Raw genomic sequence first — 15,878 nt, 5'->3', positions numbered from 1 at the left:
ACCTCAATCTTGTTTTTACAGATTGTTGGTGCCAAAACTTCACTATCCACACCCCACACAAAGGATATCTCAGTTCAAGTTGTTGTCCACTGCTATATACCATTGGTGCCTGCTGTCCAGTCCTCCCGATATATTGGTGACTGCAATCTAGTCTACATTTGTTGTTGAATGACCATCTGCTACTGCTTCTAGCCTATCACCAACTGCCAGATGGCAGTTCTATCTATGTTTGCTGCTTCAAAGTGTCACTAAGAGTACCAGGTTAGTAGCTGCACCTGTGTTTTGCTGCTACACTCTATCATCTTGCTACCATGTCATCCATAGATCTGCTTTTTGCTGATTCTGCTCCATCGACGACACTAATCCAACCACTTCTGAGCTGCATTTGCTGCTGCCTAATATGTGTGAAGGCTGTTTGCCCTATGATTGAGGATCTGTCAGAGCACAACACACTCACTTGCGCATACTCTTTGCCTCAATCCTTTAGACACGAGAGTTTGAGGGTCATTATTTTACCTTTGTATAGTGTGTTTGCTGCATTGAGCGTTGTATATATTCAACATTCAGTATTCATTAATTTTCTTCAGTGTTCATTTTCTCTGAGTTACCCAAATCCTAAGTGTATTCTTTATCAGTATGTGCTTTGTTATACAATTGTGTTTGTTATCTATAGATAAGTATTTCTTTATATAGTATCAAAGTTATGTACTCTTTGAAGAAACCTAGGCCCTTGATCGGAAAGCTTATCATAAGAAATAGGTCCACAAAGGGAAGACTCTAGAATGTTCTATACCAAGAACTGAGCAAGAGTGGGCTTCACATCTTGCCCACGACACTTGTGGAGAGACATTTGACTATCATAGTGCCTAAGGCCGTATGAGATCTCACGGGCCAAGTATGATTTGATTATCATGTATCAAGCCCAACAACAACTAGAAGGTAATATTGTTTATTCACCCCTAGATTCCACACACGAGTCTAATGATTTTGCAGGAAGGATAAAACCTCCATATGGGATTGACCATCCTATTGGAGAGACAAACATAGAGTACAAACCTTTATATTCTCCCCAATTGAGCTAAGATTTGCATTTCATGCTAATTAGCCTCTTAAACAACCCCAAAACATGGTTATTTAATGAAAAACCAAAAATTAGTGTGTGGTTCAAGAGAGTTTTTGTGAAACCCTAATTTGGGAGGGTCCATTTATATCTATAAATAGACAGGTTGTTCCCATTTAATCTTCATCTCTTTTATGCAGGTTTTTTGCGTTCATGTGAAGTTCTTTGCGATCAGCCTTTCTCCATGTGGCTATCCAGCCTTTGTGACTGTTGCCACCACTTACTCCAATCCCTAGCAACTGCCCTTCCAGTAGCTGCCTATTGTCTAGCAATTCTTCCACTGCTGCATTTGGTCCAACGCAGCCATCGCCAACCCCACTTGACACCTTTTCTACTGTATTTAGAAGTTTCCGCTATCATTGGCATCCTCGTAGATCTCCACTGTTGTCACTATGCATCCTAATACTTCCAGTGATTTGTGCTTTGGTCTTCTACATCCTTTGATACATTTCGACTGGTGGTTACAACACTCGGGATATATATTTGGTGGACGTCACATTTTGACACTAATTGCTCTACCCTTGAGCATTTTGTACACTCTTACATTCATTTACTTCAAAGTTCTCATTCTCTCTTTTTTTGTATTTGTATTTTTACGTTTTGAGTTTTGTGTTTTGCGTTTTGCATTTAGTGTTTGAGTTTTGCACGTCAATGTCTGTGTCTTTGTATTTCTATTGTTGTTATACACATTGTGTTTTCTCAACGCAAACCCTAGGAGTTTCTTCATATGGTATTAGTGTCGGTGCTCTTGTAAAGAGTATCCTACGGATATTATGAAGTGCTAGTTTTTGTGCGAGACACATAAACGACTTAACCGAATCACAATATCTCAGTTACCTTCTTCTTGGGACCCTATGACGTATTATTAGGCTTCTCTATCACTTTGGTATTGAGGAGGCATTAGGGACTCGGCGAGGAAGATGATACTCCACCTTCTCCTTCAACTTCTTTGTTTTCTTCTATTTCAGATTTTAGTCTTATGATAGAGGAGTTTGAAGAGTACTTGCGCATTACGTATAGTCGATCTTGTACCTCTTCTATGTGTTGCTACACCATTCGGACCGGTTGGTGAGGTTGGTCACCTCTCTGATCATAGAGGACATACAACATTTGGGAAGAGTAGAGACCCATCTTCTTCATTTCAGCCAAGCCCAGTGCCAGGTTTGTACAAGCCCTTTGAGTCGTATGAATCAAAACCCTCTCAGTTTCTACTTTTGTTGTGTAGGATCCAGATGATTTTCTGTATATAAACATTAATAGAGGGGATTTTTGAAGCAGATATCCTTCATTAGGTATATTTGTATCATAGAAATAGGGAATGACCGTTCTGGCCTGTAGGAACGGCCTAACGTGTTCCAAATCCTCCAAGGAGGTGAAACGGCCAGGGAACGTTCCCTGCCGTTCCCTGTTTGAAACGGCCGTTCCAGGCCTATTGGCTGAAAATTGACGTTTTTTTTCGTTGTTTTTTTTTGCTTGGGTCACAGTCCTACCACATATTCACCCATCTCCATTGCCTAATGTGCACACACTAATCTCTCTCTCTCTCTCTCTCTCTCTCTCTCTCTCTCTCGGGTTGAAGATTCAACGTATCAAGACAATCCACAAGCTAATTAGGAGTCCATGCAAAGTTCAAATTTGATGCATTATCAACTCTTGCAAATCGGAATCAAATTTCAGCTGATCCTCAATTCCAAGGTATTCATTCATTTATATTGTCTAATTTCAAGGGAAATTGGGATAATTGGGGCAATTCAAGGCAATTTGGAGCTATGGGGATAATCGAGTCAATTTTGGGACATTTGGGTCAATTTCAAGCATTGATGGGTATTGGGGCAATTAGAGGGACATTCTTTGGGGCAATTTGGGTCATGCAAGGCATATTTGGGGAACTTAAGACACATGCCGTTCCCCCCGTTCCCGTTCCCCGACCTTGGACGTTCCCCCCGTTTCAGGGGGTCCCGTTCCCGTTCCCGTTCCAGGTAACTATGATCTGTATCTTTTGTTTCATTTGAGCATGTAAGCCACTCTTCTCAAATTCCTCCGATCCCACCCACCTCTTTTACTCCACATCTCGATTTTCTCTCTTCTTCATTCCAAACCCTTGGATTAGACCACACCTGCATCCTCCACACTGGGAGTTGGAACCTCCATTTTCGCTCCTAGCACATTCTCATTCTCTGTTCCATACTCACACTTTCCTACCCCTTCACATCACAGTACATTGTTAGGGGAAATACTACCCTTTAATAGTGTACCCTCCACTTACCCTCAAGCCTCTTTGCACCATGGGGCCTTGTTACAGGGCATTCCATCCTTTACCATAGTTTGCTCCACCTTTCCGTTAGTGAGCACATCATTTCCCATTGGGATGGCTGTGATGGGCACCTGTCTCACTATCCCTAGGGCCTAGTCACCCACATTCTTTGACCTCTCAGATATTGGGATTTCCATCCTTTGCTTATGGTGTGTCATCTCACATTCATTGGGTCACTCCTTAGTAGGGATTCCCATTCTCTGCGCCATATGTGGCTATTCCTCCACCATGGGCTCCTCGTGTGGTTACCATGCCCATACCTAGTCAGCCCATGCACACATTTGGATCCACTGTGCATACTTCTTGTACACATGGTGGCCACTTTGGGATTACTTCCAAAGTGTACTCCATTCTCCTACCCTATCCCCTATATCCACCGTACCTTCATTACATACCTTATCTATCTCCTAGCACTACCACTCCTATTGCAATGGCCACGAATGCCTTCACGGATAAGACTCATTTTAATGGGTCGAATTTCACCTCTTGGTTGAACTTCATACAACAAGTGCTTGAATCTTAGGTACTTTGGGACCTCGTCGTTGATCTAAAGCCTATGTCGACCCTCAATTAGCTCACCTTGTTCTCATTTGTCAATGGAGAGCCCGCAATGCCACGAGTGTTGGAGTTATCTCATTGACCACTATGCAGCACAAGATCGTATTTGACGTATCAATCTCAATTTTGAGCTTCAAGAGTTTTCCATTAAGAAAGGGGATGATTTGAAAGTCAAGTTGGCTAAATATTGGTGGTTACTTGCCAAGTTTGCCACTATTGACTCCTCGAAGTCAGGTCACGTTCTTCTTGAACAAGTTGCCCAACAAATACTTTCATTTTATCCAGCACATTATCTCACTATGTAGATTGCCAACCTTCTATGAGTTTGAGTGTTAGTTCTTGTACTTCCTCTCTTGAGGCAGATCTTGCAGCATCTCTCTTGATGCTATCATGGTGGTGACTTCTATCTTGTTCTTCTAGTTGGGATGCTTTCTCACATCATGGTTCTTGGCACCACACGAAGACTGACATCCGGTTCCTCTTTCTCCTTTAGCATTGACATCCATGGTTGAGAGGGGGTTGCTACCCTTCTTGGTATTCTACAACTTTCGGCACTTGTCTTCAACATCGGCCTTTTTACCCTTGTTGTATCTTCTCCTTTGTATTATATGATTTCATTATCTTTGTAAAGGGTGCTTGGGCAAGTGGACAATTTCTCCATGAGGGACATTGTCCAAGTGGCACACACTGCATGAGCATTCTCAGCATGTAGCATCCTTTGTATCTCCTTGTGTAGACCACTCTTGTGCAGATCCTGAGTTGTCTCCAGCAGAGGTTCTTACACCACACCACCACTTCTTCATTACCCCTTCCCTTGTCATCGATACCCTCGAGTGGATGGATAGCTTGTTTGTTTTGTGATGGGTTGGACCATCATCCCTCCTTATTTTCTTGTATCGTACAGTTACTTAATCGATTGCCAACCATCTGTACAAACACTTTTATATTTATTTATTAAATCCAAAAAAAAAACCACACAATTCATTGTGGTTCCGTTCGTCTTTGTAGGACTTGTAGACCAGTGGGCAGCCATCGTGCACCCTTTGTCCAATGCCTTTGTTGTTTTGAGGTGGGACGCCTTGGTTAAATCTAGGTTAGCCTTCCTTTCTTGCTCTGCTTTGGGCGTGAGAGGAGGTGTTAAGCTAAGAAATGCATTTCATATTGATTACCCTCTTAAACAACTCCAAAACATGCTTATTTAATGAAAAATGCACAATCTATGCGTAGTTTAATAGAGTGTCTATGAAACCCTAAATTGGGAGGATCCATCTATAAATAGATAGGCCCCCATTCAATCTTCATCCCTTCTATGCAGGTTTTTCGTGTTCATGTGAAGATCTTCACTATTAGCCTCCTCTACGCAGCCAATTGCCCTTCCAGCTTCCGCTTGTGCTGCCTGGTGCTTCGTCCACTGTTATGATTGGGCCCAAACAACCATCGCTATCGCCAGTCCCGATCTCGAGCCCTCTTTTGCTGTGTTTGACAGTTTTAGCTATTGCCGGCATTCTCGTACATCTCCATTGCTACTGCTAGGCATCCTACTGCTTTTGATGATCTATGTTTTGATCTTCTATATTCTCCAACACACTTCCAATTGGTAGTTATAGCACTTGGGATCCATCTTCGGTGGACATCACACTTTGACACTCACGGCTCTTGCCCTTGAGCATTCTGTACACTCTTACATTCATTTGTTGCATTGGTTCATTTTTGAGTTTTATGTGTTGCATTTTGTGCTAAGGGTTTGAGTTTTGCACATCATTGTCTGTGTCTTTGTGTTTCTGTCATGGTCATACACTCTGTGTTTCCTTAGTACAAACCCTAGCAGTTTCTTCACATTCCCCTTCTTCCACTGGGATGTTAGGTACGTAAGTGTTTACTTTTGTCCATTCCTTATGTTTCTACTTCCTTGCAAGATGTTGGTGATATTCAAGAAAAAGGGACTCTTCACTCAATTCAAAATAATCGGAGTCTCGAAGAGGACTGATTTTTGTATGTAGACGTAAAAAGATGTGCATATGAGGAAAGCTGAAAATTTCCTTCTTCGAGGTTTCCTTGAAGTTTTGTTTCTCAAAGTCAGAATGAAGTTGGTGGATCATCAGTTCAACCATCATCATCTAATTTTCAATTTTCTAAAATGAATTTCCATTCACTTCTCTTCCATCTATACCACAATTTCCAAACCTAGAAATCCCACCCTTTTTTCTCTATTGCACCCACATCTACATTTACACCATTATTTATCTCACTATTCACCATTCCACCTGCCCAACTACACTACACTAGGGGGATCTTCGAATGTAGGCACATTCTATCCCTTTAGGTCCTTTGGTTTTGCATAGCTAGGTGGTGGAGATGCATTGGTTGTGGGGGTTTATTTCCCAACCCAACAATCCATAGGGACCTTATGCATGGATATCCCACCCACGTGTCTCAAGCCCCATCCTATTCTCCCATCTTCTAGGTGGTCACACAATTTGCCAACATGTCAAGTACCTAGTGGGCCATCATATAGCTTTTCGGCATATGGACCATACATGAGTTAGTCACCTCCTTTAGGGCACACATCTAGAGTCACCATGCTAGGCACTTCGATGTCTCATGTAGCACCTAGTTACCCCCATTTTTATCCTATGTCGCCCATCTATTCTCCTCCTTAATCCATCCATCCATCCATTTGCATCAACTAAGCATGCATTTATGTATAAGATTCGCTTTGTGGGTCTATTTTTACAACTCGGTCAAATTTGGTATTGCATGTGTTGGATTTCCAAGGTTTGTAGAAACTTGTTTGGAGTAGGAACCTCAGCTTGACCCCCAATGGGCCTTATATGAGGTAGTTCACTCTTAGAAGAGAAGAAATGCCATAGCCATGGTCAAGTTGATGCAAGGTCTTATGCCCAGATTTCACTCTCAACTCCAACACTTTAACCTTGCATTAGAGCTTTGGGCACATCTAGTTGACCACTATGCAAGTCGTGGTCTTACTTGACAAATCAATCTTGACCATGAGCTCTAAGAGTTTAAAATCACTGAGGGGGATGATTGGAGTGTCAAGTTGGTTGAGTATCAGTAATTGCTCATTGAAATTGCTAAGTTGGTTGAGTATCGGTGGTTGCTCATTGAATTTGCCACCATTAGCTTACCCAAGTTAGCCGATGATCAAGTCACTTTGTTCATGAATAAATTGCCACAAAAATATTTCAACTTTATTCAACAAGTCATCTCACAGCCTTGGTTACCCACTTTCTATGAGTTTGTGTGTCAATTGTTGCATTATGCTTGGAAAGAACAACACCAAGACTGAGACGAATAGTGAAGAGCAAAGTAACTCCCCTCCAAGGTTGAATCTGGATTGGCAAAATGTCCCCAAAAAGCAAAGGTACCATTAGCATTGCCAAATGGCTGCCCATTTTGAGGAGTGTTGCTCAAAGGTGAAGGGTAATCACCCTATTTTCCACCAAGGAACTTGAGCACATTAGGCAAGGGCACTTCAGCCCCACCTCCACAACCGAGAGGGGATCATCCTTCACCTCCACAGGGTAGATCCATTGTTGACATGGCGGTAAGATTGTCTACCTCTACTTCACCGGAAGGGTCATCCAATTGGTCCGTCCATGCCATACTTTAGACTTCAATTCTCAGGCACTCCTTGTCTCTATTGAGGATAGATTTGATGAGTCCTGGTATATTTTTAAGTTACTGTCTATATCAAGTGCATAGCCAAATTTAGTTGAATCCACTTTACCTAGAGATCTTTCGATCTGATCGATCGTGGAACCTTCAATGGATTGAGATGTTGACAACACTGACCATAAATCTACCACACCTCCCACTTGCATATTTATTGATTTTTGCAAGGTGCTCTCTAGTCTAGCTTCACTATTCTCTTACACATTCCTACTGTTACTTCCCTACGTCTTTAGCGTGCCTATCTTTTGGTATTGGGACCCTCTCCAAATCCAACCCATTGCACTCACAAGAACTTTTTCTTGAAGATGAGGCATACATGTTTTATGGTCTTATGTGATATTTTTGCTCCTAACTTATCTTTTGCAGGTTGACACTAACCCTTACAGGACCTACCAATTCATTGGAGCGAAGACTTGGATCATTTGGCACTTCTTGGTTGCACTTCCTTGATGGGACTCCACACTCTAGTCAAGCAAGGAGTTTTTTCCTTCCAAGTCTGAGTTCTTGCCTTCCTTGAGGCACCCTTGGAGGTTGTTCATTTTATAGGTTTTTAGCTAGACATGCAGTTCACTCTTCTTTCTTGGGTGCTTCTACTTTTTCCCATCGACATTGACATCTTGGGGAGAGAGGGGGTGCTTCCTTCTCCTTCCACCATTTGACGGCGAGAGGGGGTAGTCTTCGACTCTTGGTTACAGGATTTTGATTACTTCATTATACGTATCATCAAGATGATTATGATTGTAAAAGGGTGCTCGTGTCAAGTGAAAAATTCTCTTGCAATGGCATTGTCCAACTAGCATTGTTGCATAGCATTTTGCATGATCATGATGTTTTGCATTGCCCTTTGCATTACCCCATGCATTGGCATTGTGTTCTTATAAACATGCATCTATGTGGATTTACCTCTTTTTCAGTACAGAGTGGTCAACTCTAGATCCAACATATTTGTGGCAGCTTATATAGCAATCTTCCCGGGCAGTCTTTACACATACCCCTATATTTTTCCTCGTCATCGACTACCCATGAGTAGTTGTGATAACTTGTTTGTTTTGTATTGTGTTGGATCTAACCATCCCTTTTATTTTTCCCTAGGGGCATGGATTACTCAATAGGATGAAAACTATCATTCAAAACACTAAAAAAACAAAAAAAAACAAAAAAAATTTTCATTTCATAGTGGTTCCATCTGCCTTTGTAGGTCCTAGTAGGCCATTAGGCAGCCACGAGCACCCTTTACCCAATGCCTTGGTCTCTTTGGGTTGATCACTTGGGCTCCCTTCGTAAGCTAACCATTGCCTCTGTAGTCTTGGTAGGTCAGTGGGTAGCCAACGGGCATCCTTTGTCCAATACCCTGGTTGCGTTGGGGTGAGACACTTTGGGCTAAAATTGGGCTTGAGCTTTCTTGTTTATTCCTTCTTGGCTTGAGGTTTGGGCTTGAGAGGGGTTCTTCGGCTTTAATGCATTCTAAACTTTATAAGCTCTTAATTACAGCCCCAAAACTCAAAATGACCAGACTTTTATTAAAAAGAAACGCGATCCTAGAGAGTGTGTATGTCCCATAAGACAAACCCTAATTTGGGAGGACCCATATATCTATATTACTATAAATAAACATGCTGCCAACCACTTGGCCTCAATCTTGTTTTTGCAAATTACTGGTGCCAAAACTCTGCTGTCCACACCCTGCACAGAGGATATCTCAGTTCGAGTTGCTGTCCACTGCTATATACTATTGGCGCCTATTGTCCAGCCTTCCCTAGGTGTTGGCGATTGCTGTTCACTGCTGTCCAGCCTGCGTTTGCTATTAAATGGCCATCTATTGCTGCTGCTCTGACCTTTCCAGCTTGTCACCAATTGCCATCTAGCAATTTTATCGGCATTTATTGCTTCAGACTGCCACCAGGAGTGCCATGTCAGCAGCGGTACCCGTGCCCCCCCTTTCCCAAAAAAAAAGGAGGAAAAACAAAAACCCAATTCAACATATATATGAGTTGGGGGGGTGTATGTTTTCTTGAGATTGAAATCTCTCATACATTTTAGTCATCTGTCACCAATTGCCACCTGGAAATTTTATCTGCATTTGTTGCTTCAGACTGCCACCAGGAGTGCCAGGTCAGCAGCTGTACCTGTGTTTTGCTGCCCCCGCCGCCCCTTTCCCAAAACAAAGAGGAGGAAAAACAAAAACCCAATTCAAGATACATATGAGTTGGGTGTGTGTATGTTTTCTTGAGATTGAAATCTCTCATACATTTAGTCGTCATCACTCTCTCTTCTAAGCTTCTTTGTTTTCTTCTTATCTCCCCAATCCTTTCCTAAGGCAAGCCCTTAGTGCTTTCATCACCTTGTTTTGGATATTGCTTATGTACAGAGATGTATTTGATAACAGATTCTGGTGTTTCTAACCTTTTCTTCATACATCGGTGATAGATTTTATGATAATGGCATGTGAGATGGGACTTCTTATGCTGGTCATATGTGTTCCTTTTTACATAGATCATGCTTGGTCACATAAGTGCCGACATTTTAAGCACATTATCAGTCTCACCTGGTCGATTTCAGCAAGTAAGCATGCTATTTCCATCTACAGTTTCATGTTAATCAATCGCAAATACTTTATTTCTCCTTTATGCTCATTGCAAGTTTTGTAATCTAAAGTTCCATATTCTGTAGCGTGTTCATATCAAAGGCTCAAGTGGAAATCAAGCAGTTTTCTCGTGGTCGCTCTCAAGGCAGGTAATAGTTCATTAATCCTTACAATAAAAGGAGATCACAGAATTATAAAAATGTCTACTATGTTATATATATTTGCTATTGTTCAAGTGAAGGAAAGCACCCTTGATCTTCTACAAACAAGTGAATAAGTAAGGCAACTAATGAGTAGTAATCTTCAGATTTTTGTTAACACTCAAACACTTCATATGAAAGGTGTAAGGGAGAATGGACAAAACTGAATTTAGAAATTCTATGCAAAGAACATTATAAACTCAACTTTGAAGAGCTCAGACATGCCTAAGGCATCACCATCTGCATTACTTTGACATGTGGGTCATCTTAGCACAAGGCACAGAGGTTTGGTACTGAAGAGGTCAGAGCCTAAGTCCTTAGCAAATGTTGATTGGGAAATCCGGTGGTTGGGATGTTTCAACTGATATGCAAGTTTCATAACCTTTGTGAGACTCTTGCATCCCTTTGGTTTGGAGAGAGTTTCAGAAGCCTGAGGACACTGAGCTTCAGTTCCCTTGTGTTTTTGGAAGAGATCTTCTGGGCACACTAGAGGACACTCAGCTGCTGATGAGATCTAGTATCTTGAAGCCTCGAATGATCATTGGTAGCTCCTGTAATGGCTGGTTAACTTGACCTGTAAAACAGGTGTTCCACTCTAAGCTTCGTTCTCTTCATTGAGATGGTAGCGCACTGTTGGGAGATGGTGTGAAGGTGCGAACCCTTGGAGCAGGTGGATTGTCTGTGGCTTCATTGCTTATTACTGTGGACCGGCAAGAGGGTTCTAGAAATCTAGGGATGTCTAGGGCATCAGCATCATGGGTTGTTAACCAGATTAACATGTCTTTCATGGTGCTCATGGAGATATGATCATGACCTGGGGCGAATGGGCTCAGGTAGAGGACCAGCCTACAGCTACAAGGATCTCTAGGTGAGTATAATTATAACATCATTTGATGACAGATCAGCATTTTACGTATTTGGGATTTCTTTCAGATAGTCCACAGACAGGAGCTTATCTCTATTATTATTGAACATTGGGACAGTGAGATGCAGTCAAGCCATTGAGCCAGAGCATTGTTAGATATGATCAATGCCCCACCCTCATTAGGTGCTACCAATGATCCATGGTGCTCAAAGTTGTAAGGCCCCCATTATGAGGAGAAGCCAAATGTGAGCCTGGACATTGGTTGAGTCCTGACTTGTATATCAGATGAGGTCTATGTGACCGGATGGCAAAAAGGTGACTGTTGTGGGTCTAATCTTTGGGTTAGACGGAGTGGTTAAGCTGGTCCCGATGGTAAAGGGAATATTCCCTGGCCGACTAGTGGAGGCTCATATGGTAGGTCGGTCAGCAGGCCGCCTAACGACCTTCGCGGGCTATAAAAGCTAAACCCCTTCGCAGCCATCACTCACTCATCTTTCACCCAGTCAGAGTTGTTGTTCCAGCTAGCCTTAAGCTCTTCACCTATCTTCTGTCTAGATCGCCATCTAAGCTTCACACAGTGGAAGCGCACGGGTGGACAGAGCCATCTTTGTATCAGTTGTTTGGAGTTAAAGAATTTACTGATTCTCTTCTTATCTGTTGTGTACTCTCTATCTCTTTCTCAGATTCTATTCGCTGCGCCGTGTATATTTTACAAGCATATTACAACATATGACACCCTTAGTCATGTTGGGAGAAAGATCGTTCATCCCTTAGTGGCAGATGCAAGGATTAGACTGTGATTCAGCATGTCTAAGGATCAATCTTACTGTCTATAACGCCAAACATAGGACATGCCTATCCCTACGATTATTTTGTGTCGAATCTCAAACTGAAAAGCAACTGATTGCTCGTCAACTTGAGAGGGCATTCTGGATGAAGGCAGGTTCACAGCATGAAAGCTTGCATTCAGGCGTTCCATAATAATGAATTCTGAAAACCTGTGCAAAGGAAACTGTAAAGTTGATATCCTGACCATACATGTGTGTCCAAGGAATGGGAAGAATTACAATGCATATAGCAGGGGTCTACTGCAATAATTACTAGCATAGCTTGTAATAAGCACCTGGATAATACAAAAACAACTGACTGAGTGCAGGATGGAAGTGTTCAAAAGCACAGATCGAAGCAGTGCAAGCAACTACCACAAACATATCGACAACTCAATTGACAAAAATCATAAAAGTGTAATCAATACTCAAAAGATCAAAATGAACATTGTGTAGGTGCTGGAACAGCTGTGGGGCTTCCCCTGTGCATGCTTGTTACATTTTCTCATGTATTTTGTCTTTTGGGTGTGCTTGCGATTGTAAACCATGAGAGAGTACAGGCAAGAGAACTAATGTGCTCCTAAAGCACAACTATAACTTGTATCGAAATAAAATAGGGTTTCTGGAAATAGCTAGGGTTTTGCTTTAAAGGCTGGGCTTTTGCATTTCCCAACAAAGAAGAGAGTTTACCAAATAAGGCTGGGCTTTAACAAAGAAGATAGAAGTGTTAATACTGAAATATCTTAAGCAGTGTGTCCAATCATGAATCCAATGTTGATAATCTCATCAATATATCAATATAAACATGAACAAATTTAACTGGAAAAAAGAGGAAGCTAATTGCAATTACCCTTGCACTTGTGACTCAAGGTAATGCTAACTGTTGTTACCTAGGATAACACTACTTGCAATTACCCTTAATCATAATGAGTAACACTACCCATTACTACTTTAGGGAACTAGTGAATTGTTTAGGGTTTTAAAGAGGGACCCAAGGCATTTCCTCCTTATAAAATAATAACTCAAATTGGCTCTTATAACAGGGTCCTGAGTCATCTTGTAGGCTGTATTTTGGACTTTAATAGGTAGCACAATCAATCTTTGAGGAAGGGTGAGTACAAGAGCATGGGTGCAACCAGGTTTTGGGAGGGGGCCACTTATAAATATCTAAGTCTATCACATGGGTTAAACAAAATGAACTTTTAGGAACCCTCTTTTAGAACTCTTTTAATACAAAGGAGTAGCATTTAATGGGGATATTCACAGCTTGGATAGGGAAAGTGTGTGTTTGATTAATGATACATTTACAAATAAGGGGTTTTTAAATTAGGCCTTGACACATGATGGTAAGGGTTTGCATCTATGGAAACCTCCAAGGGGTGCAAAGGCTGAAGCACAAGGAGTGGGTTTATCATAGCCTTTCTGATACCCTAGAAACTGGCTAATCACAACAACAGGACCTGATTTGGGCTTACCAAGGCTAATCACAACAACAGGATCTGATTTGGGCTTACCAAGTGCTGGAGTTGCTGGATCTAGTATTTCTGCTGTCCTAGAAACTGGCTAATCACAACAACAGGACCTGATTTGGGCTTACCAAGGCTAATCACAACAACAGGATCTGATTTGGGCTTACCAAGTGCTGGAGTTGCTGGATCTAGTATTTCTGCTGTCCTAGAAACTGGCTAATCACAACAACAGGACCTGATTTGGGCTTACCAGATGCCGGAGTTGCTGCATCTAGTATTTGCTGTCATCACATGGCTGCCCGATAGATCAGTGTGTTCACTGTATCTTCTGATTGTGGGTTGTTGTGTGGGATGAATGCTGTTCATAAATTGTATATTTTAAATGCTCCTCAGCAATAATATCATAATTATTAAGAAAAAATTGTGCTTATCAAGTACAATTCATGTTGTGGATGACAAAATGTGTATAGTATTTCGTAGAATCAGTGGGGTTCCTTATGTCCCTGGGCTCAACCGTGTTATCCAATAAGTTTGTGTATGAATATGTGCAGCAACAAATAAACTTTGACGGGGAAATAACGTTCATTGCTTTTAGAACACAAGCGGAGGTTTTCTACACTGCATACTTCAGTAAAAGTCCGTAGTTCTGGGTAGGTTTGGCTCCCTTATTGTTAGAGGTAATAACATTAGATATATGTGGACTTCATCATACGAGCAGCTGAAAATGGCTTACGAACTGTTGCTAGGTTGGCTTAGCTCCTTCCAACTCAAGTGTAGGCATGATGCTCGGGAAAGAGTACTTCTGAGCCTTTGTAAAATCTAAGGTCGAGGGAAAGAGAAAGGCATTCTTGCCTTACATGGTGAATTAATGAGCTTTTTGAGTGAGGGTACGTGGAAGCTTTAAGGTGGTTTTAACTCTGCAATTAAGCTTCTATACGTACATACTCAAGATTTCTTTCTCATTTTGGGTCGTTGAACAGGAAGAAGATCCATTCAAGGGCTGCTGGATGACAGATTCAGTCCATCGAGATGAATGATCAGCTTACAGCTATCGCCCACATGCCAGCTGGAAGAACACTGTAGGGATATCTTAACTTTTGGAGTCTGCCTTGAAAAGCATCAAGCAGAAGACGGCTCCAGGCAGGCCTCATGCCAGTCTTTGCACTGGCACAAAACCCTACGAGGTCTAGCAGTAACTAACAGGCCACCCAACCGGTATACAGCTAACAATGATGACACTCTTTACTATTTATGTATTTATGATATATGAACGTCCGTAGGTATGTTATTGTGTATGCCATCTAAGCACGGAACTGTATATAAAGGCAATCCCAGGACCCACTCCCATTACGTGCGACACTTCCTTGGAAGTATAGCAAGTAGAAGAACTTCCGTTTGTGACCTTCTTTAAGCTCTAAAAGGAAACAACTTTTTGTTTTCAAGAAAAGAAAATTCTATTAATAACACCTTGCAGAAAAACCAGAGGCAAAATGCAAAGTACAAGGAACTTTATAAAAATTAACCAAGCACATTATAAATACAATGGTTGTGTGAACAATCAATTTAGTGGGCTGTAATGCCAAACCATTTTAGGGGGCAATACAGAAGAATGTTTGCAAGTCCCATGTTTGCAATAAGGCCTCTCTTTTCTTTCTCATTTTGTTAGGGTTCCTTCGCATTCTCGTCCATCCCGTGCTGAGAGCGCATGATCTCTATCAAAATCTCTAATAGAGTTTTTGCGATGATAGATAGCTTTTGCTGTGATGTGTATTATAAGCAAAATGTAATACATAAGTTGGGTAAGGTGAATCATCTTATATTTTGGATACCGAGTTAATTGTTGAAGGTCAATAACATGACCGTGTCTCATAGTCTAGATGCACCATGATATGGTATTGACAATTAGCTCCCATTTATGAGTGTTCTTGGGTCTATTGTGTCTACAAGTAATTTGGGGTGGGGATCTTACATAGGTGTTTTTCTATGCTGAGAAAAGAAAAATTTTCTTAAATATCTTATAACATATCTGCCTTTATTACGTGACGAGTAACGTTTTAGTAGTTGCCCAGAGTTTACCTTCCAGCCATCGCCATCCGTACTCTAATCAAAATGATCGGATTCTATAACCCTAGGTTTATCCCGCAAAGGAAGCATCCTGTTATTACCCACGGAGGACTGACTTGAAGGTTCCTAATTGACCTAACAGTTATCTATTAACAAGTAGCTCACATCTGGAGGTATCCTTCGA

At 41.6% G+C, this 15,878-nt stretch overlaps 1 protein-coding gene across 5 annotated transcripts in view; it reads left to right on the top strand.

Annotated features, from left to right (window-relative positions):
* The window catches only part of LOC148024277 (uncharacterized), a 70,004-nt gene extending 55,081 nt beyond the window's left edge, over window positions 1–14,923 (top strand). Inside the window, exons 6-8 of one of the 5 annotated variants that reach the window (XM_087693884.1) lie at window positions 10,179–10,247; window positions 10,356–10,418; window positions 14,615–14,923. In XM_087693884.1, the coding sequence (XP_087550010.1) occupies window positions 10,179–10,247; window positions 10,356–10,418; window positions 14,615–14,641 (159 nt within the window). In that variant the 3' untranslated portion in view covers window positions 14,642–14,923. Of the gene's footprint in view, window positions 1–10,178; window positions 10,248–10,355; window positions 10,419–12,490; window positions 13,466–13,491; window positions 14,057–14,610 lie in introns of those variants that run through there. The other 4 variants (XM_087693883.1, XM_087693885.1, XM_087693881.1 and 1 more) reach the window with 4 other exon arrangements.
* The last annotated feature ends 955 nt before the right edge of the window (window positions 14,924–15,878 follow it).

The sequence above is a fragment of the Lygodium microphyllum genome, chromosome 15 (genome assembly GCF_053477565.2).
Source record: "Lygodium microphyllum isolate KBCC chromosome 15, Lygodium_microphyllum_v1.1.10, whole genome shotgun sequence".
Lineage (NCBI taxonomy): Eukaryota > Viridiplantae > Streptophyta > Polypodiopsida > Schizaeales > Lygodiaceae > Lygodium > Lygodium microphyllum.
Note: the sequence above shows the minus strand (reverse complement) of the source record. Positions and strands in the feature narration are given on the sequence as shown.